At 47.8% G+C, this 26,980-nt stretch overlaps 1 protein-coding gene across 1 annotated transcript in view; it reads right to left on the bottom strand.

Moving 5' to 3' along the window:
• Positions 1-26,980, bottom strand: part of LOC147120255 (uncharacterized) — a 345,184-nt gene that overhangs the window by 37,533 nt on the left and 280,671 nt on the right. The window contains exons 39-45 of the mRNA XM_085985900.1: positions 18,138-18,299; positions 17,552-17,659; positions 15,769-15,876; positions 15,437-15,490; positions 15,197-15,304; positions 12,779-12,832; positions 12,525-12,632 (exon numbers count right to left, since the gene is read on the bottom strand). Coding sequence (XP_085842026.1) covers positions 12,525-12,632; positions 12,779-12,832; positions 15,197-15,304; positions 15,437-15,490; positions 15,769-15,876; positions 17,552-17,659; positions 18,138-18,299 — 702 coding nt within the window. The remainder of the gene's footprint in view (positions 1-12,524; positions 12,633-12,778; positions 12,833-15,196; positions 15,305-15,436; positions 15,491-15,768; positions 15,877-17,551; positions 17,660-18,137; positions 18,300-26,980) is intronic.

Raw genomic sequence — 26,980 nt, forward strand, 5'->3', positions numbered from 1 at the left:
GTCGCCCTGATCTTGTGTGCACTGCCTCCCATGGTGGAATAGCCTGGCCAGTGTGTCACCCTGATCTTGTGTGCACTGCCTCCCATGGTGGAATAGTCTGGCCAGTGTGTCGCCCTGATCTTGTGTGCACTGCCTCCCATGGTGGAATAGCCTGGCCAGTGTGTCGCCCTGATCTTGTGTGCACTGCCTCCCATGGTGGAATAGTTTGGCCAGTGTGTTAAGTGCAGAATGTGCAATTGATGTTCATGCCTGTCCCATCGCTGCTGGATGAGGGCTGGCCATTAGGGCTTTCAGGTCCCTTTGCCCATAATGTGAGGTGCACATGCAAGGATGAGGAGGTCACTGGAAAGGGTACTCACCCTGACAATGCGAGTGAGGTCATTAAACTTTTTGCGGCATTGGACACCGCTCCTGGGGACCTCGCTGTTGGCTGACAGCTTGCTGGCGACATGCCTCCAGGCTCTCCTGTAGACGCGGAACGGCACCTTCTTGCCATTGTCCGGGTACAAAACATGGCGCCTCTTCTCCACAGCGCCAACCAGCACACTCAGATCATGCTCTGAGAAGCGCTGCGCACGTTCACAGGCCTTCTGCATGGCTTCAGGCGCTATTTGGGTCCAGCAGCAGTGTTCAGGCCTAGCTGGAGGGCTCCACTATCCAGGGCGTGGCAGCAGACACAGTCGACCCTTCCCCCTTAAGAGCTGGCCGGCGCCAGGGTGTCTGCTGTCAATCACGAGATGGCCGCACCTGCGCTGCGCCCGGCCTCGGCGCTATTGATCAGCACCTCCGGCTTAGCGCCCAAAGAGAGGCGTCCAGCACCAGTTTTAGCGCTCGAGCGAACTCTTAGGGCGAAGCTAATGAATATCGGAGAAGTGGCCTCGATTTGGCGGCGGGCGCAAACTTTAGCGGCCGCCCCACTTTACCGCCCCAAAAGTGGCTACAATGAATTTCTAGGCCTTTGTCTTTAAACCAACAGTCATTGTGGTCATGTGACATTTTGCCACAGCGATAACATGTCTTTTCTTGTTTCAGTGACATTTTATTAGTTGAATATTCCAGGGATTTTTGTTGAATTTCTAAAGCGCCACGTGCTGCTGCTTCCATTGATATTGCAATACTTAGAGCCTTCTCCAATGTGAGGTCTTTTTTAGACAGGAGCTTCTTTTGTGTGCTTTCACTTTGCATGCCACACACAAATCTGTCCCTCAATGCATCTGATAAGCCCACTCCAAATTGCAATGTTCTGATAATTTGCGCAACTTTGCCAAATATTCAGAAATGCTTTCATTTTTGCTCTGGTTCTGTTTATGGAATTTAAATCTTTCGGCTATGAGCAGTGGTTTGGGGCTTAAATGGTCTTGGAGTGTGTCCACTATTTGTTTCAATGTTTTGTTTGCTGACTTTTCAGGAGTTAATAAACTACATAGCAGCCCATATGTCTTTGTGCCCATAATACTCAGCAAAACAGTGGCTTTCTTTTCTACCTCCACTCCATTAGCCTCACAGTACAACTCCACTCTTTCGGTGTAAGTTGCCCAGTCTTCAATGCTGCTATCAAATGCTGCAATAGTGCCAATCATCGCCATTTTTTTTTCCAAACCCGTTTTTCTTTCTTTACTAGTTAGCTAGCGTCATGCAAGTCCTGTGCACTTTTCACTTGACTTACGTATCCCCTGCCTAGCTTAGCAAGCATGCTCCGTTTTCTCTACCTTCTCGCTCCTTTCTTCCAAATTTCGGTGTCCTCTGGATGCGATGCCAGAATAGGAAGACGTAGGTTCATAATTCTCGTCGCCAATTTGTTGTGTTTGTACCGCTACACACAACTACATAAAATAATAAAGCAGCAGAGACTGAGAGTAACTTCAAGTGATCTTTACTGGGTAACTGGAACTTTGGCACTGACTATACAAATCGATACGCGTCTGTTATATAAGCTCGCAACTAAGGATGTACATCTGCAAAACAAAGTAGTCCCTTCAATGTTGTAAACATTACAGTGTACAAGAATAGATTGGTGGGTGACATAAAAGGGAAACTTAAAGGGGGAGAAATTCGGTTGTTAGTGCCACCGATTAACGCCTAAAGAGGCCGAGAAGTGGGGTGCTAGCCAATTTCCGGGCGGGTGCAAGGCGCCTAGCGCCTCGCCCCATATTGAGCATGCATTTAGCGCCGGCGCTAAATCTTAGCGCCCGCTCATGGGCGCAAGCTGATTATGACGTCATTTGAGTGTGCAACGCCTTTTGGGCGCCCCGGACCAGAAATTCAGTGGCGCCCCCCTCTGTAGCGCCTGGCGCTAAAAGTGACAGCTTACCTGGACCTTACCAAGTCGCTCTCGGGCTGGAGGAGCGTTATTTAAAGGGGACTGGTGTGGTTTAAAAGCGGCAGCCATTTTTGGAGCACAACTTCCTCGAGAGCTACAAAGTGTTGCTGAGCTGCACACTGAGAGCCATTTGACCACTGAGCCAGCGCAGACAGATGATCTTCAGCCTTCTGACCATCACCTTGCTGTTGGTGAGCCTTGACAACGGGGAACCTTCCTGTGGGCACTTATTATGGGGGCTGCATTGGAGGGGAACGTCCTGCTGCTGAATCATCTGGAAAGGGCACTGAGACGCTGGGAGAGGGGGGCGGGCATGGCCAGATGGAGGAGGGCCAACAGACGTCGCCACAGCAGACCTTACGCTGGCAGGGTTTTCCGACAGCAGTTTTCCTACATGAACATGCTGGAGGAGCAGTGTGTCAGAAGGCTGCAATTTAGAAAGGAGGTGGTGACTGAGCTGTGCCAGCTGCTTCAGCCAGATCTGCAGCCTCAGATAAGGTGCAGGACATCTCTGTTGGTGGCTGAGAAGATGCCTGCTGGCCTGAACTTCTACGCGAGCGGCTCTTCTCAGGCTGCGCGTCAGAGGCTGATCAGAAGTAGCTTCTGCGCCCCTCTCACGGAATGCTTGCTGCCATTCCAAGAACAGGAATGGAACCGGTCTGATACCCCCAAGCCTGTGAAGGGCAAGATGCATGTAAATAGCAGGCATGGCCATTGTAAATGAAGAAAGTGTTTCATTACACAAAAAGTGGTTCCTTCAAACATGAGAAAGCTATGGCAACAGAAAGCAAAACTAATACACTGACACATAACTGCCTCTCACACCCGGGAGACTGTCCAAAACATAAATCACATTCCGACCATCCTCCTTGGCCTTGATTCCACTGTGCCAACCAAAGCATCCAATGCCCCATCAGTGAGGCGTTCCACCCTCTGCCTCACCCTTTCCATGTCTTGCTAGGCTGGTGTGCCACAGGTAGGCTCCCACCGCTTTGAAGGCCTATAAGGCAGTGAGTGTGTCTGGTGATGCCAATTGACCTGCCCCTTTAAGAGCTGGCCGGCGCCAGTGTGTCTCAGGGAAAGTGATTATTGACAGCACCCTCGCTGCGCCCCGCCGCCGCGAAATTGGGTTGCGCTGCCGGGTTAGCGCCTTAGGAGTAGCGTGCAGCGCCTGATTTAGTGCCGCAATCACCTTTAGGGGGCGCTGCAACCCAATATCGCGCTAGGTGGCGCTAAATTGCACCTGGCACTAAACTTTGCGCATCGCCAGGACTAGCGCCCCAAATACGGCTATACCGAATAAAGTCTTTTATAAACATATAAATAGTAAAAGGAAGTGTGGGGCCAATTAGCAACCAAAAAGGATATCTACTTGAGGAGACAGAGGGCATGGCTGAGCTACTAAATTAATACTTTGCATCTGTGGTGTATGTAACCTGTTCCACCTTAAGAGAACTTAAGCCTGTTCCACCTTAAGAGATGTACTACTTTCTCTGGCTTGGTGACCACCGGTATATAAGTACTGTGTAGTGATATTGTATTTAGTATAGTCCTGACCTCCAACTAGTAAAGACCTGTTGAACTTTATTCTTGTAGTCTGTGTCAGTAATTAATCTTAATACAACTGGAACACACAGACTTAACAGTGGCGACGAGTTCGATTCTTACCCTGCGGCAGTTTATATCCACGGCGGCTTCGTCCACAGAACGGGCGTCGAAGAGAGGCATCCACCCTCATCACCCTGCTGGAAGACACGTCGCGCGGCAGGCATCGAGAACCCGGAGTGCAGAAGACATCCTGAACTCGAAGCCTCCATCAGCGGCAGTCAGCTATCTTCTTTCTACCTCGGTGGTGGGTAAGCCGGTCAGCGACGCGAGCAGAAAGTCGGCCGCGTTGGCTGTACAGATGGGGGGAGGAAGACGGAGGAATAAGGGCAGTGAGATCGATCGCGACCAGAGATAAGGGCCGGGCCGCATTCGGGCCGAAAGGCGCAGCGCGGGGACATCGATCGCGGCTGGTGATAAGGGCCGGGCCACTTTCGGCCATTTTGTAGGTGGAGGACGAAGACAAGAGCGGGAAGCCGCCATCTTGGGATAAAATTAATTGCAACGATGCCTAAACATGGGAACATTGATACCTTTGATGGCGACATCGAAGATTGGGCCATGTATGTAGAACGCATACAAAATTATTGTAAAGCAAATAAAATCCCAGATGCAGAGAAAGCACTAACGTTATTGAACTTAATAGGTGCGAAGACATACGGGCAATTGAAACACCTTTTATCACCAGATGAACCGGCGGATAAGACGTTCGAGGAGATTGTTACTGTCCTGAAAAATCATCTAAACCCCACGCCGCTGATGCTAGCGGAACGATTTAAATTTTACAGCAGAAGGCAGCTGAAGGATGAAAGCAATGCTGAATATTTAATGGAATTGCGTAAGCTGGCAAAGTACTGTCAGTTTGGAATGGGACTGACAGACGCGCTAAGAGATAAATTTGTGTGTGGATTATTAAAAGAAGATACACAAAAGCGACTGCTCGAGGAGAATGAGCTGACGCTTGAGAAAGCGGTCACTATGACAGCAGCACACGAAGCCGCAGCGAGAGGCATGGCAGTAATGCAGCTACGGTCACCAGAACACAGTACAAATAAATTGGGTTTGAGTACTGTAAAATTTTATCGTTGTGGAAAGACAACACATGATCAGAACCAGTGTTGGTTTAAAAACCAAGAATGCAGAACGTGTGGCAGGCTTGGCCACATAGCTAAAGTATGCCGGTCAGGAAAGAAGACCAGCAACAAAAAGTCACCGCAAGGAAAATACATAAAGGTGCACAAGGTGACAAAGACCAGTTCGAATGAACAGAAGTCAGATTCAGATGCTAGCAGTAATGAACTGGGTAGCTTAAGAGTACACAACGTTGGTAAGGATGCAGATCTCCAGACAATTTGGGTCACTCTTCAGATAGCAGGAGTCCAAGTAAAGATGGAATTGGACACTGGATCGGCATTGACGGTCATGAATAAGAAAGATTACAAAAGGTTATTCCAACATATTCCCCTACGGGATACGGAGATTATATTGAAAACATACACGGGGCAAAGAGTGTACCCCATCGGAAAGGTAGAGGTAAAAGTGGTCCACAAGGGCGAAGAAAGCCAAGTAATGGACTTATATGTGCTACCTGAAGGAGGTCCACCACTACTGGGACGGGAGTGGATTAGGAAAATGAATATGGACTGGCACTCCTTAAAAGCACTAACGGTAGATTCCGGGGAAACAGATGTCAAGCCTAAACGATTGTCCAAAATATTGGATGATGCTAAAGAGGTGTTCCAGCAAGGACTGGGAACACTGAAAGGAATTACGGCAAACATCAAGATTGATGAACATGCACAACCAAAATTTTTCAAAGCCAGACCGGTACCCTATGCAATACGACCTACTGTAGAAGCGGAACTGGAAGCGCTAGAATGTTCAGGTGTACTGTCTAAGGTAGATTGGAGTGAGTGGGCTACGCCCATTGTTCCCATTATGAAACGTCCTTCGAGCAACAAGCCAGGAGAACCAGGGAAGGTTCGCATCTGTGGAGATTTCAAGATCACCGTTAATCCGGTGCTTCACACGGTGCAGTATCCGCTTCCACGGATTGAGGATATTTTTGCTTCGTTGTCTGGCGGGAAACACTTCACCAAGATAGACCTGGCGCAGGCGTACTTGCAGATGGAGGTTGATGAAGAGTCACGCCAGTACCTCACGATCAACACGCATAGAGGTTTGGTTTTTGGAGTGGTATCGGCTCCGGCAATTTGGCAGAGGGCCATGGAGCAGGTATTACAGGGAATTCCAGGCACACAATGTTACCTGGATGATATTCTGATTACAGGTGATGGTGATGAAGAACACCTCGCAAACTTGGAACTGGTGCTCAACAGACTGAAAGAGTATGGACTTAGAGTTAATCGGCAGAAATGTGAGTTCTTTCAGAAGCGGATCTCGTACTGTGGTCATGTCATTGACCGGGAGGGGCTTCATAAGTCTCCTGACAAGATAGAGGAAGTTTTAAAGGCTCCCGCTCCGGATAATGTCTCTCAGTTGAGGTCGTTTCTGGGATTGATTAACTATTACCATAAGTTTCTACCGAATCTATCCACGGTACTGCACCCGCTGAACGCTCTTTTACAGAAGGGGGTACCATGGGAATGGAGCGAAAACTGTAAGAAGGCATTTCGCAAAAGCAAAGAATTGATCACCTCAGAGGAAGTGCTGGCTCACTTCAACCTGACACTGCCTATTCGGTTGGCTTGTGATGCTTCTCCATATGGTATTGGGGCAGTACTCTCACACGAGTTGCCAAATGGCACGGAAAGGCCAGTCGCGTTTGCATCCAGATCATTGACCTCCGCTGAGCGCAACTATGCGCAGATCGATAGGGAGGCTCTCAGCCTTGTATGGGGAGTGAAGAAGTTTAATCATTACCTGCAGGGCCAAAAATTCACACTTCTGACAGACCATCAGCCGTTGGTATCCATTTTTAACCCTAAGAAGGGTGTTTCGGTGATGACAGCACAGCGACTCCAGAGATGGTCCCTTTTCCTAGGGGCACATCAATATTAAATAGAATTCAAAGGTACAAAGCAGCATGGCAATGCTGATGGGCTGTCGCGCCTGCCACTACCTGAAGCAGAAGAGACGACGAAAGTTGACCCTGTTGAGTTATTTCATTCGACCATCATCGAGTGTTTACCAGTCACCAATGCAAGTATTGAAAGAAAAACCAGGAATGACCCGACACTGTCCCGAGTTTACGAGCTGACAGTGAAGGGATGGCCAACACATGGTGATCCTCTGTTACCGGCATTCTCGGCAAGGCGAGACCAGCTGTCCGTCTGCCATTGTACTTTGATGTACGGGACAATAGTGATTATTCCTCCCAAGTTACGGGAAAGAGTTCTAAAGGAACTGCATGAAGGTCATCTGGGGGGAGTTAAGATGAAAAGTCTTGCTAGGGCTTATGTATGGTGGCCGGGCATTGACCAACAGATAGAGGAGTTGACAAAATGCTGCGCTGGGTGCCAAAAAGTGCAAAATGCACCTCCGATCGCACAGCTACACCCATGGGAATGGCCTTCAGCCCCATGGCAACGCATACATATTGACTTTGCTGGTCCATTCATGGACTCCATGTTCCTAATTGCGGTGGACACACATTCCAAATGGCCAGAAGTGATCAAGATGAATACCACTACTTCAGAAAAGACAATTGCGGTGTTAAGAACAATATTCGCAAGGAACGGATTGCCAGAACAGATATGTTCGGACAACGGACCACAGTTCGTGTCGGAAGAATTCCCAAAATTCTTAAAGAAGAATGGGGTGAAACATTATACCTCTGCCCCATATCATCCGGCGACAAACGGGTTGGCCGAGAGATTTGTCCAAACATTCAAAAAGGCAATAAAGGCCATGAACGATGATCAGATTCCGTTACAACACAAGGTGGACAATTTCCTAATGGAATATTGAAACGCCGCTCATGCAGTGACTAACCAAAGTCCTGCCATGATGTTTTATAACAGGAGGTTGCGGTCCAGGTTGGACTTGTTAAAACCAAATGTGCGGAGGGAAGTGGAAAACAAACAGTTCCGGCATATTAATAACAAGTCCACTCGAAGGTTCGACGTAGGACAACCAGTGTTGGCAAGGGGCTATGGAAACAAAAAATGGCAGTCCGGAACAATTCGGGCCAGACAAGGACCTCTGATGTACACAGTAGATATTGGTAACAATGTGATAAGGCGTCATGCGGATCAACTGGTAGAATCAAGAGCAAGGGTCGAACCCATGGTTGCGACAGAGACAACTGTGGAAGACGTTAATGAACCTGAAGCATCTACCTCGGCAGGGACTCTGCCTGATGATGACGTCCAATACATAGGAAACCAACAAGAAGAGTCACCTCAGCAACAAGAATCAGAGACCACTGAAAGGTGCTATCCAAACCGAATCAGAAGGCCTCCTGAGAGACTGAACCTTTGAACTGTTTATACCTGAAGTTATATATGTATATATGTTATGATGTTATGTTAAATGGGGATATGACTGTTAAGCTAAAAAGGGAGGATTGTGGTGTATGTAACCTGTTCCGCCTTAAGAGAACTTAAGCCTGTTCCACCTTAAGAGATGTACTACTTTCTCTGGCTGCTGTATACGTAATACTGGTGGTGACCACCGGTATATAAGTACTGTGTAGTGATATTGTATTTAGTATAGTCCTGACCTCCAACTAGTAAAGACCTGTTGAACTTTATTCTTGTAGTCTGTGTCAGTAATTAATCTTAATACAACTGGAACACACAGACTTAACAGCATCTGTGTTCACTAAAGAAGAGGATGCTGCCAATGTCACAGTAAACGAGAAGGTAGTAGAGAAATTGGATAGAATAAAAATGGAAAAGAGGAGTTACTTAAAAGGTTGGCAGTGCTCAACGTAGAAAAGTAAACTGGTGCAGATGGGATGCATCCTCGGTTGCTGAGGGAAGTAAGGGTGGATATTGGAGTGGTGATAGAGAACTGCTAATGTTACACCCCTGTTCAAAAACGGGAGAGGGATAAACCCGACAACTACAGGCCAGTCAGCCTAATGTTCGTGGTGAGGAAACTTAGAGACAATAATCCGGGACAAAATTACTTGGCACTTAGAAAAAAAGGGTTAATAAATGAAAGTCAGTATGGATTTGTTAAAGGCAAATCGTGTTTGACTAACTTGATTGAGTTCTTTGATGAAGTAATGGAGAGGGTTGATGAGGGCAGTGTGGTTGATGTTGTGTACATGGACTTTCAAAAGGCGTTTGATAAAGTACCACATAATAGACTTGTTAGCAAAATTGAAGCCCATAGGATTAAAGGGGAAGTGGCTGAGTGGATAAGAAATTGGCTAAGGGACAGAAAGCAGAGGGTAGCGGTGAGCGGTTGTTTATCAGACTGGAGGGAGGTGTGCAGTGTTATCCCCCAAGGGTTGGTGTTGGAACCACTGCTCTTTTTGATATATATTAATGACCTGGACTTGGCTATATAGGCATAATTTCAAAGTTTGCAGATGACACAAAATTCGGAAATGTAGTAAACTGTAACAAGAAGAGTAACAGAGCCCAGGAGAACATAGTCAAATTGGTGAAATGGGCATGTAACAGAGAAATGTGAAGTAATTCATTTTGGTAGGAAGAATGAGGAGAGGCAATATAAACTAAGTAGTACAATTTTAAAGGGGGTGCAGGAACATAGAAACCTGGGGGTGTATCTACACAAATCTTTGAAGGTAGCAGGACAAGTTGAGAAGGCTGTTAAAAAGGCATACGGGATCCTTGGCTTTATAAATAGAGGAACAGAGTACAAAAGCAAGGAAGTTATGCTAAACCTTTATAAAGCACTGGTTAGGCCCAGATGGAGTATTTTGGCCAATTCTGGGCACCGCACTTTAGGAAGGATGTCAAGACCTTAGAGAGGGTCCAGAGGAGATTTACTAGAATGGTATCGAGGATGAAAGACTTCAGTTACATGGTGAGACTACAAATACTGGGGTTGTTCTCCTTAGAGCAGCGAAGGTTAAGGGGCGATTTGATAGAGTTGTTCAAAATCATGAAGCATTTTGATAGAGTTAATAAGGAGAAACTTATTCCAGTGGCAGAAGGGTCGGTACCTAGAGGACACACAAGTAAGGTAACTGGCTAAAGAATCAAAGGTGACAGGAGGATTTTTTAAATATATACAGCGAAAGGGTGGAGGTAACAGATTCAATGGTAACTTTCAAAAGGGAATTGGATAAATACTTAAATAGGGAAAATTTGCAGAGCTATGGAGAAAGAGCAGGAGAGTGGGTCTAATTGGATAGCTCTTTCAAACGAGCCAGCACAGGCATAATGGGCCAAATGGCCTCCTTCTGTACTGTATCATTCTATGATTCTAATATTGCATGTCTCAAATTCATCGAGCTACATCGAGGTGTTTGTTTGGCACCCGCAGCTCGCCAGTTGAAATAAAAGCATCTCAGGCCTCAAAATAGCTTTGGCTTCCACAGCCAGAAAGGCAGCCAACTAGTGTGCTCCACCAGTCAGCCACGCAAAATATACCCCCATCTGTTTGACTGCTGCTACTGCTTTCTCTTTTTCCTCTTGCCCACCAAGCTAAACAGAGCCTTGGTTTGGTTTGGTGGGACAAGGGAAGGAGAGCAGAAAGCTACAAGTCCCTCTTGCTGTATGTGGGGAACTCAGGGCACTTAACGCTGCTTCTCTGTGCCTCCTGCCTGGGAAGCAGTGGTAAATAGAGTAGATAGGAGGGAAATCTGCTGGCGACCCACACTCGTCCCTTGCCCCACCCCGCCATCATTTGCATCCAGGGATGGGGAGTGGCTAGCAGCGGTGCCAGCAAGGGCAGGAGTGAGGAGAATGGCACGGTGAGACAGCGTTGGGTCCCACCGCTTGAATTTTCAGTCATTCTCTGTCACGATCCCGCTCCACCTCAGACAGGATCACAGAAGAGAATTTCCTTCACACGTGTTCAATGCATGGGAGACACATACATGTGCAAGTAAAATAATGGGTGTTCTGCACAACAGCAGCATCCTGTATGATTACAGCATCATTCAGAGAAAGCACTCTCATTATGTTCTTCTTTCCCATGGGGTATTTAAATTAGGCCAAAAGTAATGCTTGCAAATTAGAGCCAACAGTAACTGAAAAAGGTCAACAGCAGTAACATTATTGTAACTTAAATTGATATGGATTCACACTGAATTTCTTTAAGCAGTGCTCATATTCAATCAAACCTTCCCAACAGACAGCCCTAAACCCTACAGCCCTCATCTCTCCCAGACTTACTACCTTATGTTTCCTAGGTCCTGGTGAACACTTACTGAAAAACTTCCATTAACGTAGTGTTACATCATGTTTCTCAGAAACATCTCAAAGTGCTTCACATGATGAATTATAAAATACAGCCACCACTATCTACGCCAACGTAACATTCATTTTGCACACAGCAAGATCCTGCAAACAACATTGAACCTTCATGACTTTGAGCCCTCCAAAAAGCATATTTCGGGAGATTTGGGGCAGGATTTTCATTGGGCCGTGGAGGCGGGATTGGAGGCGTGTGGGGGGTTAAAATTGCGAAATCGGGGGCACGAACCCATCCCGCCCCCAACCCGCCTCCATGCCAGTTTCAAAGGAGGCGGGTACCTGACCCGCACTGGGAGCCGCCTCCCCGAGGCGGGAAGGGGATTAGTGCCAATTAACTGCCTGTTAACAGGTAGTTAACAGGCAGTTTTTAGCCTAATCCCTATTTTTATCCCTGAAGTGTGGGATTCCCGATGGCTCCAAATCACGCCAAGTTAGCGAGGCGGACCGTCGGGCTGAAGGGCTTGGAGGATTCGAGATGTCCGGTGTTCAGGTGAGTGATGGGTGCATGAGTACAGAGGTAAGTGTGTTTGGTGTGTGTAAAGTGTTTAAATAAGTTTTACTTACCTTTACTTACCTTTACAGCCTTCCTTCCTTCAGGTCTCGGGAGTCCCTCATCTCACCGGCACAGAAAGCAGAATGGCCGCAAGCTGTCAAAAGTTGCAGAATTCAGCTTTCTGTTCCAGGGAGACCTCTAAATCAGCCTGAGAGGAAGGAATTAACTTAGTGTACAGATTGTCAGTGTTTGACAGCTTCAAAGAGCTGTGAAACGCTGATATTTCATCTGTCAAAAGCTCTTGACAGATGAAATGTCAATCTGTGATGTCACCTGTTGCCGGGTGGCCCTTAATTGGCCTGCTGAGCCCGCTGGGCGGGCTCAACAAGGTCAATCAAGTAAAAATCACGTGGGTTGGCCACAACTCGATGGAGGCGGGACTACAACCCCAAATATTGTCGTCCCGCCTCCTACACGCCTCCAGTATCAAAATCCAGCCTTTGAAGTCTATTTTCCTCTCAGTTTTTTTAATCCTTTATACTTAGAAACCAGGAAAACTATCCCAAAGAGGATATAAAATTTGAATATCTATTTGATCCGAGGTTCTAAACTTCTGTTAAACAAAATTAGCCTTGATTGATATGCTGCTGTGCATAAGTATGTTAAGCACAAATTTAAGGAGTCTGAAAGCATGTTGCTTTATCTTGTTTTTCTATGACTTCTAGTCTAAGCACAAAATACTTACAGGAGGCCCTTGCAGACCTGATGGACCAGGGAATCCACGGTGACCCTTGATACCGTTTGCACCAGACTGTCCATCTTCACCTTTAGTGCCACGTGGACCTTGTGGTCCCTGGAAAATGTATAAAAGCATTATGTCAGGGGGGTTGCAAAAGCATTACATAACTTTTATTTCAATATATGGCACATTGTTAACAATTTGGTGTCTAATGAAACCATTTGGATATGATGTCCTGAAACAGACAATCACCAACTTACCAGGCGTCCAGCAGCCCCAGGTGGGCCTGGAGAACCCAGTGAGCCTGTAGGTCCCTAAAATGTATTGACAGCAGGAGGAAAAAAAAGGAGTTAAAAGCAGTCATGCTCGAATTTTATGCCTTACACAAGAAACCAGGGTAAATTGGACAATAGATTTCGCCACATCAGTCATAAATATTGCCCTATGGGGACACAGATAGGCCCACACTTTACAGTATATCATGGGCCTCCTCCTGCAGACTTATTCTACTGGTGTAGGCACATGCTGCCAACATAAGACATTCCATCCCACTGCTTGGTTGAGAATGGCCGGAATATTCCCCTAAAAAAAATGGGTGGGTTTGGAGCGTGGGGGCAGTTAATTGTTAAAAATGGGATTCCCGACCTGATCCCACCTCCAACCCGCCTACTTCCGGTTTTGACGGAGGCTCCTAGGGGGTGGTACCTCAATTTAAATATTGTAATGAGACTGGCAGCCTCTTATTTTCACCTCCATTTTGAATTTAACTGCCTGTGGATGGGTTTTGCACAATTCATGAAACCCGGGAGTTAAACCGAGGCGGGGACTGCTGCATCCAGAAGGTAAGTGGCTTTATACCTACCTGCTGGATCCACTGTCCGTACCTAACCCATCCCCTGCAATCTGAGACTACCCCCCCCCCACACCAGGCCACCAATCGCATCCCTAGGCCTCCGATCTCCACCATGAGGCCTCACCCCCACCCCACTGATGATGCTGAGGCTGGCCACAATCCTTCAGTGTCAGCCCCAATCTTCTCTTCCCCACACTGATCCTCTCGGCCCCCCGCGATCCCCGACACCCCCCTCCCAATCCGCGGCCGAGCGCCCCCACCAATCCCCAACCATGCGATCTGCGACCTCCACGTTCCCCGACCATGCCGACCCCGCGATTCCTCCCCCCCACGATCCCCGACCATGTCGACCCCTGACCCCCTCCCACCAATCCCTGACCATGCCAACCCCACAATCCCTCCCCCAGACCGACCCCTCGCATCTGAGGCCTACCTGCCCACAGTCAGCCAGCCTCTCAATCTGGCTGACTGCGGGCGGGAATCCAAGGCCTCACATTCAAGTCAGGCCCTGCCGGTGAAAGTTGGCAGGGCCTGCGGGAAACCTGGCCTCCCAGGTTTCCTGCTCACCCCAGAGGACCCCACCCACAACCCGCCTCTCTTGAGAAAATTCTGGCCAATGAGCGAACAGGAGGCAGCTGAGTGTAAATGTCAAGTTCTTTGAATGTCAGGTTGTACATGAAACAGGAACAAATCTAAAGAACATCCAACTTGTTTTAAACTTTATACAGTCATCGAATTTTAGAATGATACAGCACCGAAGAAGGCCATTCGTCCCATTGTGCCGGCTCTTTGAATGATCTATCCAATTAGTTCCACTCCCCTGCTCTTTCCACATAGCCCTGCAAATTTTCCCCTTCAAGTATTCATCCAATTCCCTTTTAAAAGTTATTATTGAGTATCAATTGTACAATAATGTGCTTTAGACCGATATTGAGATGTGTTTGCAAAATACATACTTATTTCAATGGTTGTGTTTTCTTATTTCAGAAATATTAACCAAGTAAAGCTATGCTATGCTCAGACAGATCAGAATATCTTTGACAAAGCTGAAGTTTTTAAGGAATTACTAATCAATTAAATTAACAATGTTTTGTTGAACCAAATACAATGGCCCAGAAATTAGGTTCGGGGGCTTGCCGCGCGTGCAAGCCCCCGATGTGCGCTTACCCGGCGCGCTGACATTTCAATCCTGGCCCACATTGCATTTCCTGTCACTGGCCTGCTTCAGGTCCTGCCGCGCTGTGCGTGCGTGACCCAGCGGCGTACTTAGTGCGATGAGCCGGCTGGGATCACGTGAGCACTGGGCAACCAATGGGAGGTTGCAAAAGTTCATTCATGAGTTTGATAGTAAGAACTGTCAAACTCATGAAAACTCCTGGCCCCAAAACACTACTTAAACTTGAAAGAAAATTTTTTAAAAAATCGCACTACTTAAATGAACTATAAATGAACTGTAAAAAACTATTTTAAACAATAATTTTAAATTTTGAAAAAAATTATTATATAAAAAATCGGGGCTAAAAATACACTTACCTTACTATAAAGTCTTCAAAAATGTTTTTCTAATTTTACTTAATAGACCACTTACCTGTTAAAAGTAAGTACTTACGGCTGCTTTTTTCACGCGTAAAAACCGGAATAAACCGCATGCGCTGTGCATGCTGAAATCCGGCAATTCCTCCGGGCCCACGCGTGAGTACCCCGTCCGTACTCACGCGTTGGGACAGGAATTACTGGCCCATTATTCCAATAATGCATAGCTTTTACACATTGATAAATTGTAATGCAGTGAGCAGCTTTGGCATATGTTAATTTCCAAGCTTACCGGTGAACCTTTGTCACCTTGTTTGCCAGATGGACCAAGTTGACCTGGAGGTCCAGGAAATCCAGAGGGCCCTTGATTGCCTATGGGACCAGGTCCACCGCGATCACCCTGCCCCAAACAAAATGTTAACAGTTATCATTAACCAGAAAAAAATCTAAAATGTATTTGAAATTCTTTGTTAAATTTGTTAACTAGAATTGCAGTTGTATATAATTTGATTTGGTTTTATTTTGCTCTTACCTTAGAACCAGGACCTCCATCTCGGCCAGGAGGACCATCAGAACCAGGACTACCCTAAAATGTAACAAGAAACTTCCTCACCATAATGTAACATAAAATAGTTGTGAAATAATGCTACCATCAAGACTGGGAACAAAGATCACCTTTACGAATAATGGGACTAAACAGCAGATTTCCAGTTGATGGTTGCTTGTAAACCTAAGGTTACTATTTAGAAATGACCGATTCTGTGCTGAAATTGATAAAATACTAACCGTATTGAGGTTGTAAAATAATGCACAGTATCAGTTATTCATTTAAGTATAAGGTCAAACATGGATCAAACTACTTACATCTCTGCCAGGTTGACCAGGTGCTCCACTCAAGCCAGATGGTCCAACTGGACCAGTAGTACCTCGTTCACCAGAACCACCAGGCAGACCCTGTTTCCCAGGCTCACCCTGAATAACACATGATTGTATTAATTTCAGTAAACATCCATATGATTTACTGTATTTTTGGGATAGAATCTAACGATGCTTGAAAAACCTAAAATCTGAAATGCAAGTCCTCAGTCGATCCCCAAAAAGGCTGACCCTCAGACAACAACAACAACTTATACATATATAGCACATTTAACATAGTATAATGTCTCAAGGCACTTAGCAAGCGCAATATCAATTTAAAAATTTTTTTTGACACCGAGCCACAGAAGGAGATATCAGGACAGAAGACCAAAAACTTGACCAAAAAGGTAACTTTTAAGGAGCATCTTAAAAGAGGAGGGAGACATCAAGAGGCAGAGAGGTTTAGGGAGGGTATTCCTGGGCTTAGGGTAAAGGCAGCTGAAAGCACTGTCGCCAAAGGTGAAAACAAGGATGAGGATTTTAAAATTGAAGTGTTGTCGGACCGGGAGCCAGTGAAGGTCAGCAAGCACAGGGGTGATGGGTGAACAAGATTTGGAGCGAGTTAAGGTATGAGCAGCAGAGTTTTGGATGAGCACAAGTTTATGTAGGGTGGAAGATGGGAGGCCGGCCAGGAGAGCATTGGAATAGTAAAGTCTAGAGGTAACAAAGGCATGGATGAGGGTTTCAGCAGCTGATGAGCTGAGGCAGGGTTGGAGCCGAGCAATGTTACGGAGGTGTCAGTAAGCAGTCTTGGTGGTGGAGCAGGTATGTGATCGGAAACTCATCTTGGGGTTAAACACAACACCAAGGTTGTGAACGTCTTGCTCAGCTTAAGACAGTTGCCAGGAGTGGAAACAATGTTCAGGGAATGGTGTTTGTGGCATGTACCAAAGACAATGGCTTCAGTCTTCCCAATATTTAGATTAAACTTCTGTACTTTAGAACCACAGAACCATCACAAATACAGCAGAGAAGGCGACTATTTGGCAACTTGTATCTGTGCCAGCTCTTTTGCTAGAGAAATCCAAAAACTAATCTCACTTCTCTGATGTTTGCCCTGTGTCTATCTCTCCTTCAAATATTTATCTAATCTTCCCTAAAAGATACAGCAGTCTCTGTCATTTTGTAATGGCATTGATCAAGATAGAGCCAAGATGTTAGAGTGTAAGGAAAGCACGTAAAACATTTCTATGGAAAACTGCTGAAATTATAAAGATGGGAGCATTCCAAAATGAGCAAGTATTTCAAGTTGAACCTTTAGAAGATAGTGCTAATTACCCTATTTAGAGCAGCTGGGGGTGGGGGGGGGGGGGATTGTAAAAGGACCAGGGTTCTCAGAAAAATTCAAAGCCAAAGACCTACAGTGTTCAGTGGGGCTAAGAAAACAATTAAAGATCGGTGTGGATGTCCCAGGCTGTCTGAAAACTGTCTGGAAGGGATATCATCGGCGGTTGTACTGTTAGAGTTTGATTAACAGCCGATAGCAGAGTCTGATGTATAAAATACTATTTAAACCTATAACTCAACCTCTTTCTGATTCTCTTTCCAGCTCAGGTAGTAAAAACACATGTCCTGATTCCAGAAGGAATGATGTGGTAAATTGCTTGCTAGAATATAGGAGAAATATCTCCTTTTCATTAGAATCCAGAAGCCGTAGCTAGTGTCAAGTAAATGTGGATTAAGGACATAAAACACAATTAAAAGCTCTGGTAAAATAATGAATACTTACTGGTGAACCTCTTTGACCTATAGGGCCTGGTCGCCCGAATGAACCAGGTAAGCCTACAGTGCCACGTGATCCTAGCAAACCTTGAGGACCTGGTGTGCCAGAAGGACCCTATTAAAGACAATGGGGTTTAGAAAATAATTAGGCATTTTACCTCCGATGTGCAATAGTTGAGTCAAAACTTTATTACGAAATATCCAATCAAACCCAATCACATTAAAGAAAATTAGATACTGTATCTAGCATTAGTTCTATGCTCTTTTAACAAAGTTAATCTGCTTAGTTTTCTGATCATTCCTGATATTAACAAGGCTAAAGAATTGTGCATCATAAAGTATTTTTCATTGTAACACTACATAATATATTGCTCAGGGATATTTGGCAATGGCACAGTAAATTCATTTCACTATGCTTAGAATCTGAGGGATTTAACTTAAATCTTCCAAAATGATGGCTGTTCTGTGTAATAATTCTCATCAAATCATTTTATTTGTTGTATTTCAAAAATGATCTCCAGTATCTACATCCATTTTCTGAATATTAGCATTAGATTCTTTTGTTTTATATGCCAACTAACTGTCTTACTTACCGGAGGACCGGATTCACCAGGTGGACCTTTTTCACCGGGGCCACCAGATACGCCTTGGAGACCAGGCAAGCCACCAGAACCACGTGGACCAGTGCTACCAGCTGGACCGGGGGGACCATTTTTACCAGATGAGCCTGGAGGACCAGCAGGACCAGCTGTACCCTGTTTAAAAAATAAAAGTTAATAGAAAGTGTAAAGGGACACTATTTACAATCACCTGGAATTTTCTCTGGGGTTCTCCAGTGAGAGATTGGCGAAATCACCAGGAAAAACAATCGTTGACGTTGTTTTGACGAGGGTTCCGCTGATCTGCCGCTGAGGTTATGACAGGCGATTGGGAGAACCCCATGGAAATTCAGGACCATTGTTGATACAATCGCAAATAACAACAAACTAATATGTACCAAGAAACCATGCATTCGTGCACCATTGTAAACAGTAGCAATACTGTCTTGAAGCATTGTTAAAATGATCAAATTAGAAAAAGCATATGTGTTCTCAAAGAAGAATAAATGAAGTGACACTAATTTATGGATTTTCACGCTGAATATCGAGGAGACTCAAGTGTGCCAAATAGAGGCTCAAACCACCTACAGATCAAGACTTCATCTTATAACTATGGTTTACAATTGCAATTTTTATTAGTAATGAATAATGTAATGCCAATAATTGTTAAAAAGAGGAGAGCATGGAAAGTGCAGTGGGGGAAACTTCAGCCCACTGCTTTGTCCCTGAAATTACCCTATTTTAAATCCCTGAGGACAAGGCATTTAAATAATAGGGGCAGGTGCTCGCCTCCAGAGCAGCGCAACAGGGGTACTAAACCTTGGCACTCAGCCATCCCGAGAGGGAGGGAACCAGAGGATACTAGATCCGAAGATAAGAAGGTGGCAATTTTTTTTTTTACTGATTCCTTCATGGCGCGTGGCCCTGAAGGCAACAGCAGTCGATACCTCCAGGATCCATTGCCATTGCCATTGTATCTGTGAAGCCCCCATTAGGACCAAGGCAGAATCCACGCCTGCTCTCAGGCGACGTAGGTTCTGCTGGGCCTGAGATCAACATATAAGAAATTTCTGTTCATTTTAATAGGGGTGGAAAGTCAGAGGATCCCGATTCCACTCTATTTTCCAAAGCTCTCGATGGATGGAACGACTTCCAGGGATTTTATTGGTGGAATTTTGTTTCTGGAGCATAAATATTAGCCTACATAATAGTAACTCATAATCATAATCATAATCAACTTTATTGTCATTGTTAGTGCACAGGTGCAGTACAACGAAATGTAGGCTTGCGGCTCCCGAGAGTGTACATTTAGATTAAGACATTTAAACATTCAACATACATTTGGCTTGTAATACATTAACATAAACATAACCATAATAAAGTGCATTGGCAGGTGTGCAGGCTTTAGAGTTTATTTGTGGAGTTCAGTAGGATGACAGCCCTGGGAAAGAAGCTGTTCCTAAATCTGGTCGTACAGGTGCGACTGCATCTGTAGCATCTCCCAGATGGCAGGAGGGCGAACAGACTGTGGCTGGGGTGGGTAGGGTCTTTGATGATGGACCGTGACCTCCGTAAACAGCGTTTCTGGTATATGTGCTCTATGTTCGGTAGCCGGGTGCCGGTAATGTGTTGGGCAGTTTTGACTACCAGCTGCAGGGCTTTCCGGTCATAGTAGCTACAGCTGCCATACCATACTGTGATACAGTTCGTCAGGATGCTCTCTATTGTGCAGCGGTAAAAGTTAGAGAGGATCAGGGGTGACAGGTTACATCCCTTCAGCCTCCTTAGGAAATATAGGCACTGCTGGGCCTTCTTCGCCAGAGAGGAGGTATTGAGGGACCAGGAGAGTCTTCCGTGATGTGGACTCTGAGGAACTTAAAGCTGTCCACCCTTTCCACCACAGCCCCATTGATGTGGATGGGGGTGTGACTTCCGCCTTTAGACTTCCTGAAGTCCACAATGATTTCTTTGGTTTTCTTGATGTTAAGGGCCAGGTTGTTATCGGCGCACCACTTCACGAGATGCTGGACCTCCTCCCTGTAGGCTGACTCATCGTTGTTGGTGATCTGGCCTACTACCGTGGTATCATCCGCAAACTTGATGACGGTGTTGGAACCATGAACAGCCACACAGTCGTCGGTGAAGAGGGAGTAGAGGAGGAATTTATTCAGCAAAACACTTGAAGTTTAAGCCAAAACACACTATTATATTTCTATCTATCTATATATATAAATTGGTAGATCTGTCTGTCATTCTGTCTGTCTGTCATCGCGTGTGCGTCTGTTGGGTATGCGCTCGAAAGTTACAGGGCGTACCTACGCGCGCGTTACCTCCAAAGAAAGCTTACGCTTCCGAGACGGTTTTAAGCGTATTTACGTTTTGGCCGGGCTAAAATTGCGCCCGCGGTATCCGAAAAACCTTAACATTCCGCTCATTAGCATCTCATTATCCGCTCATTAGCGACAGAATGACCTCAAGCTCGACCAATCGTACGCCGGGTTGCTGGCGTGTGCCGCCGGGCCAATCGGTGCGTGTGTGGCCGGGCCTTATCGTTCTGAACCGAGGTGAGTCGCCGCCATCTTGATTCCAAACTTTTCCTTTCTTTTTCCCGCTTTCTGCGTCTTTAAAAAAAACGTTGCTTTTAAAACACATATTGTTTTTTAAAAAAATGATTTAGAAATGAATTAACTTATCTAATCTCATTAATTTTCCTACCTTTCCCCGTTTTTCCAGGTAGGCCTCGAAGCCTCGGCTTCTCCTTCGCACCCACGCCCGAGCTAGGCACCTCCCGGCCCCACTCGAAGGCTGGAGGGCCGAGCCTCAGCCCAGCACCACTAGGGTGCGCGCGCAGCAGGAGCTGAGACGCGGCGTCTCTCTCTGGCTCAGCCGGGGGGCGGGGCTTGCTGAGCGTCAAGCGTTACCCTGGCAACCGGGCCCGCCGGCCGTCTCGCACAGCCGCAATCGGCGGTCTTCACCTCGGGGATGGGGGGGGCGCGACCCTCGGGGGGGGTGCGACCCACGGGGGGGGCCGCGACCCTCGGGGGGGCCGCGACCCTCGGGGGGGGCCGCGACCCTCGGGGGGGGCCGCCGCCCTCCCTCCCCTCCCTCTCCACCCCTTGCCCCCCTCCCCTTCCCCCCTCCCCCTCCCCCCTTCCCTTCCCCCCCTTCTCCCCCCTTCCCTTCCCCCCTTGCCCCCCTTCCCTTCCCCCCTTCCCTTCCCCCCCACCCCCCGCCCTCCCTTCCCCCCTCCGCCCCCCCGCCCTCCCTTCCCCCCTTCCCCCCGCCCTCCCTTCACCCCTGCCCCCCCGCCCTCCCTCCCCTCCCCCCTCCCTCCCCCCCTTCCCCCCTCCCCCCTCCCTTCCACCCCTTCCCCCCCTCCATTCCCCCCTCCCTTCCCCCCACCCCTTCCCCCCCTCCCTTTCCCCCCTCCCTTCCCCCCCACCCCTTCCCCCCTCCCTTTCCCCCCCTCCCTTTCCCCCCTTCCCTTCCCCCCCCGCCCTCCCTTCCCCCCCGCTCTCTTCCCCCCACCCACTCTCTTCCCCCCACCCGCTCTCTCTCTTCCCCCCAGTCGCTCTCTCTCTTCCCCCCAGTCGCTCTCTCTCTACCCCCCAGTCGCTCTCTCTCTTCCCCCCCAGTCGCTCTCTCTCTCTCTCTTCCAACAACAACATGCCCTCGAAAAAGCCTCGGCACCGCCGGGCACTTTAGCTAGTATATATATAATTGCTCTTCTGTCTCTCTGTCTGTCCTCTATACACTCAGAAGTTATAGAGCGTACCTACATGTGTGTTACATCAAAAGAAAGCTTACGATTCCGGAACGGTCATAAGTGTATTTACTTTTCGGTGAGACAAAAATTGTGCTGACGGTATCAAAAAACGTTCAAAATTCTGCTCATTATCTGCTCATTAGCATTGAGTGACGGGAAGGTTGACCAATCGTACAGTCGAGCGACCCGACGGTTGACCAATCGCTGCATCACGGGGGCGGGTTCATTGCATGTGCGGGCGGGCCGTCCTAGGGTTGAGTGACGTGATGATTGACCAATCCTACAGTTCAGTGACCTGACGGTTGACCAATGTGTGGGCGGGCCTAATCATTCTGAACTGAGGTGAGTGTCAGCCATCTTGATTCCAAACTCTTCATTTCTTTTTCCCATCGGGGTTTTATCTTTTTAAAGGAAAATACAAACATTTCGGCCATTTCCTCCACACTTGCATTGGAAATCAACTTAAAAAAAAAAAATTTTAAACCCAGGGAGCACTTTCCGACAAAGACGTCGCGGTTTTCGTTCGGAGGCAGACGGGGGGGAGAACGTTTAATGGATTTTTCCCCGCTTTAATTACCGACTTTTAAAAATTTTACTTCATTTTTTTCCTAAAAATATAAATAAACTCTCTGTTCATAGCTCCTTATTTCTCTCGGGGTTTTATCTTTTTAAAAAAAACATTTTGGCTCCTTCTCCTCACGTCGCCTAGCAACAGTAACCAGGGAAGCCTCAGACCAACGTGACAAAGAATGACTACAACTACCAGCATGCTGTGTGCGTGCTGCACATGCGCATTCAGGGTGTAACTGGGCGTGCTCCGACTCACTCGCTCCCTCCATCCAGTCCCAGGCGGCGTCTCAAGCCTGAGACACAGAGCGCGGTAGCGCAGGCCCAGCTGCAATTGGCGGTCTTCAAGCCGGCTCGGGAGGGTGGGAAGGGGGGGGAAGGGTTAACCCGGCAACCGGGCCTGGCCCTCACAGCCTCAAGCCGGCTGATGCCCGTTCCCGGGGCTTGGCTCCAGTCGCAATTGGCGGTCTTGAAGCGGGCCGGGGCTCGGGAGGGCGGAGCTCGGGAGGGCGTGAAGGGGGGGGAAGGGTTACCCCGGCAACCGAGCCCGGCCCTCACAGACTCAAGCCGGCTCACGCCCGTTCCCGGGGCTTGGCTCCATTTGCGGCCGCGGGCCACTCGCCCACTCTCTCTCCTTCCCTCTGTCTCTCTCTCCTCCCCCTCTCCCCTCTCCCCCCCACGCCCCCTCCCCTCTCCCCCCTCCCCCCCTCCCCTCTCTCCCCCCCTCCCCCCTCCCCTCTCCCCCCTCTCCTCTCCCTCCCCCCTCTCCCCCCTCCCCTCCCCCTCCCTCCCCCCTCCCCCCCTCCCCTCTCCTCCCTCCTCTCTCCCCTCTCCCACTCTCTCTCCCCCCTGCCTCACACTCTCTCTCTCCCCCCTCCCTCCCCCTCTCTCCCTCCCCCTCTCTCCTTCCCCCTCTCTCTCTGCCCCCTCCCTCCTCCTCTCTGTCATCCCCCTCCCTCCCCCTCTCTGTGTGCCCCTCCCTCCCCCTCTCTGTCTGCCCCCTCCCTCCCCCTCTCTGTCTGCCCCCTCCCTCCCCCTCTCTCTCTGCCCCCTCCCTCCCCCTCTCTCTCTGCCCCTCCCTCTCTGCCCCCTCCCTCTCTGCCCCCTCTCTCACCCCCTCTCTCTCTCTCCCCCTCTCTCTCTCCCCCCTCTCTCTCTCCCCCTCTCTCTCTCCCCCCCTCTCTCTCCCCCCCAGTCTCTCTCTCTCTCTCTTCTCCCCCAGTCTCTCTCTCTCTCTTCTCCCCCCAGTCTCTCTCTCTCTCTCTCTCCCCCCAGTCTCTCTCTCTCTCCCCCAGTCTCTCTCTCTCTGTCTCCCCCCAGTCTCTCACTCTCTCTCTCTCCCCCCAGTCTCTCTGTCTCTCTCTTCTCCCCCCAGTCTCTCTCTCACTCTTCTCCCCCATCTCTCGCTCTCTCTCTTCCCCCCAGTCGCTCTCTCTCTTCTCCCCAGACTCTTGTTCTCTCTCTTCCCCCCAGTCTCTCGCTCTCTCTCTTCCCCCCGTCTCTCACTCTCTCTCTTCCCCCCAGTCTCTCGCTCTCTCTTCCCCCCAGTCTCTCGCTCTCTCTCTTCCCCCCAGTCTCTCGTTCTCTCTCTTCCCCCCAGTCTCTCGCTCTCTCTCTTCCCCCCAGTCTCTCGCTCTCTCCCTTCCCCCCAGTCTCTCGCTCTCTCTCTTCCCCCAGTTTCTCGCTCTCTCTCTTCCCCCCAGTCTCTCGCTCTCTCTCTTCCCCCCAGTCTCTCACTCTCTCTCTTCCCCCCAGTTTCTCGCTCTCTCTCTTCCCCCCAGTCTCTCGCTCTCTCTCTTCCCCCCAGTCTCTCGCTCTCTCTCTTCCCCCCAGTCTCTCGCTCTCTCTCTTCCCCCCGTCTCTCGCTCTCTCTCTTCCCCCCAGTCTCTCGCTCTCTCTCTTCCCCCCAGTCTCTCGCTCTCTCTCTTCCAACAACAACAACATGCCCTCAAAAAACCCTCAGCACCGCCGGGCACTCCAGCTAGTCTATCTATATATATAAAAGGATAGTGGTGTCTGTCCGTCTGTCCGCTATACACTCAAAAGTTATAGAGCGTACCTACACATCTGTTATATCAAAAGAAAGCTGATGATCAGGGGAGTGTCATAGGAATATTTACTTTTTGGTCAGACAAAAATTGTTCAGACAGTATACAAAAAACCTTCAAAAATCCGCTCATTAGCGGTTCACCAATCCTACCGCTCATTAGCGTTGAGTGACGTGATGGTTGACCAATCCTACAGTTCAGTGACCTGATGGTTGACCAATCGGTGCATCACGGGGGGCATTTCATTCTGTGTGTGGGCGGGCCTAATTCTGCAGCCTCCCGAAACGTCGCCGCCATTTTTAAAATGCCAACAGCGACAGCACCAGCACAACAAACCCCCACATTGCAGCTCCGGCACAGTATCCCGCTCCCGGCCCGACGGAGCGGGAGGTGTGTTGGGCTCACTTGGGTCGGGCTGGGCCTGACACAGAGCTGGGGAGCGGCAGCAGCCGGCCGTCAACCGCGCGGCCCTGTAAACTGCCGTTCTACAAAAAAGCATAGGCAACGCCGGGCCCCCCCAGCTAGTTATAGAATATATTAGAAAGCAGTCGAATAATCAGTTTATTTCATAAGAATTAGGAGCTGATCCTCTACCTCAATTCCACTTTCCCGCCCAATCCCCATATCCCTTGATTCCCCTAGAGTCCAAAATTCTATCTATCTCAGCCTTGAATATACTCAAAGACTCAGCATTCACAGCCCTCTGGGGTAGAGAATTCCAAAGATTCTCAATCCTCTGAGTGAAGAAATTCCTCCTCATCTCAGTCTTAAAAGGCCGACCCCTTATCCTGAGACTATGCCCCCTAGTTCTAGACTCTCCTGCCAGGGGAAATAATCTCAGCATCTATCCTGTCAATCCTCCTCAGAATCTTACATGTTTCAATGAGATTACCTCTCATTCTCCTAAACTCCAGAGACTATAGGCCCAATCTACTCAATCTCTCTTCATAGGACAACCCTCTCATCCCAGGAATCAATCTATTGAACCTATGTGCACTGCCTCTAAGGCATGTATATCCTTTCTCAGATAGATATGAGTAGCAAAGATCTTATGAGCTATTAATTACTAAGTCACTCTGACAGTGACTCACTTTTCCTCAATGCATTTTGGTTATATTATGGTATAAATGTAGATACACAAGTTAGGATTATACTTACTAAAAACTAACTTTTCATGGTGTTGAAATAAACAGGACAGGAAATCTTACTTAGGATATCAGGAAAAGTTAAAATAAAAGTAATATGCTATTAAATCATAAAGTAACTGCTACTTAGCGCAACAATTTGCATTCATATTACATTTTTAACACAGAAAAATGTCCCAAGGCATTTCACAGAAAAGTAAAGGGGAAAAAAATGGTTACCGAGCCAAATATGAGATATCAGGAGGGGTGAAAAGCTTGGTCAAAGAGGTCGGTTTTAAAGGGGGTCTTAAAGGAGGTGGTGAGGTAGAGGGGTTTAAGGAGGACATTCCTTAGCATAGGGCCCAGGACGCTAAAGACATGGCTGCCAATGGTGGGGTGAAGCGCTTTGAGACATCTGGTGGTTGTGAAAGGCGCTATATAAAATGTAAATCTGTCTTTCTTTCTCGATAACCAGCATTTTAAAAGGCGGGAGAGCTTGAGGTTCGCAAAAGGTACAGACCTACAAGAGGAATAGGGTAAGATGCCAACTTAGTGATAAGGGCCATATCACCACTGTGGTGGTTTGGGCAGGGCAGGCGGTGGAAAGTATAGCAATATGGAGAGATTCAGTAAGGAGCAAGGTGTTGCCACCTTTGAGCCAAGTTTCAGTCAAAGCCAGGATGCAAATACGATCATCCTGAATAAGGTCATGAATGGCAAGGACCTTGTTTATGAATAAGTGGACTTTCTGGAGAGAAATACAAAGTGGGACATTAATTGTTGATCCATTGGTAACGCCCAGGGAGGGTGGAATGAATGGAACAGGAAGGAGGTAGGTGAGGCTAGTCCATAGCAGGTTCACTAAAAAGGACCGTCAGTGAGCGAGGAAGATGGGGGAGGTGGGGTTACTGCTCACAAGAAGTAGCGACTGGTGCCTCGATGGTCACATTGCAGAATGCTGAGTGAGGTACACAGGGTAGCCATAGGCTTGTTAAGGGGAGTTTCAAGCCTTGGATGGTGGCAGAGCAGAAGGAAAACAGAGGAGCAGTGATGGTTTGGGTTAAGAATCTGGGGATGCAAAGTCCTTGAGTACAGAGAAATGTAAGGTGGCATCACCAGCTTACAGGAAGGAGAGGGAGAGAAGGGCCTAAGAGGGACTAAAAAATAGAGCAGTGGTATTCAACTGAAACAGTCTTATAATAGTTTGTATTAACATGCTTGTGGTGCGCTCTAATAATATTCAATGCAAATCTGTGCAATACTGAATATTCAATATTTAGGAAGAACTGATAATAACTCAGCAATTCAATTATGAATGATTATTGAGGTCTT

The sequence above is a fragment of the Somniosus microcephalus genome, chromosome 4 (genome assembly GCF_052327205.1).
Source record: "Somniosus microcephalus isolate GS21.2 chromosome 4, FLI_Smic_1.0, whole genome shotgun sequence".
NCBI lineage: Eukaryota > Metazoa > Chordata > Chondrichthyes > Squaliformes > Somniosidae > Somniosus > Somniosus microcephalus.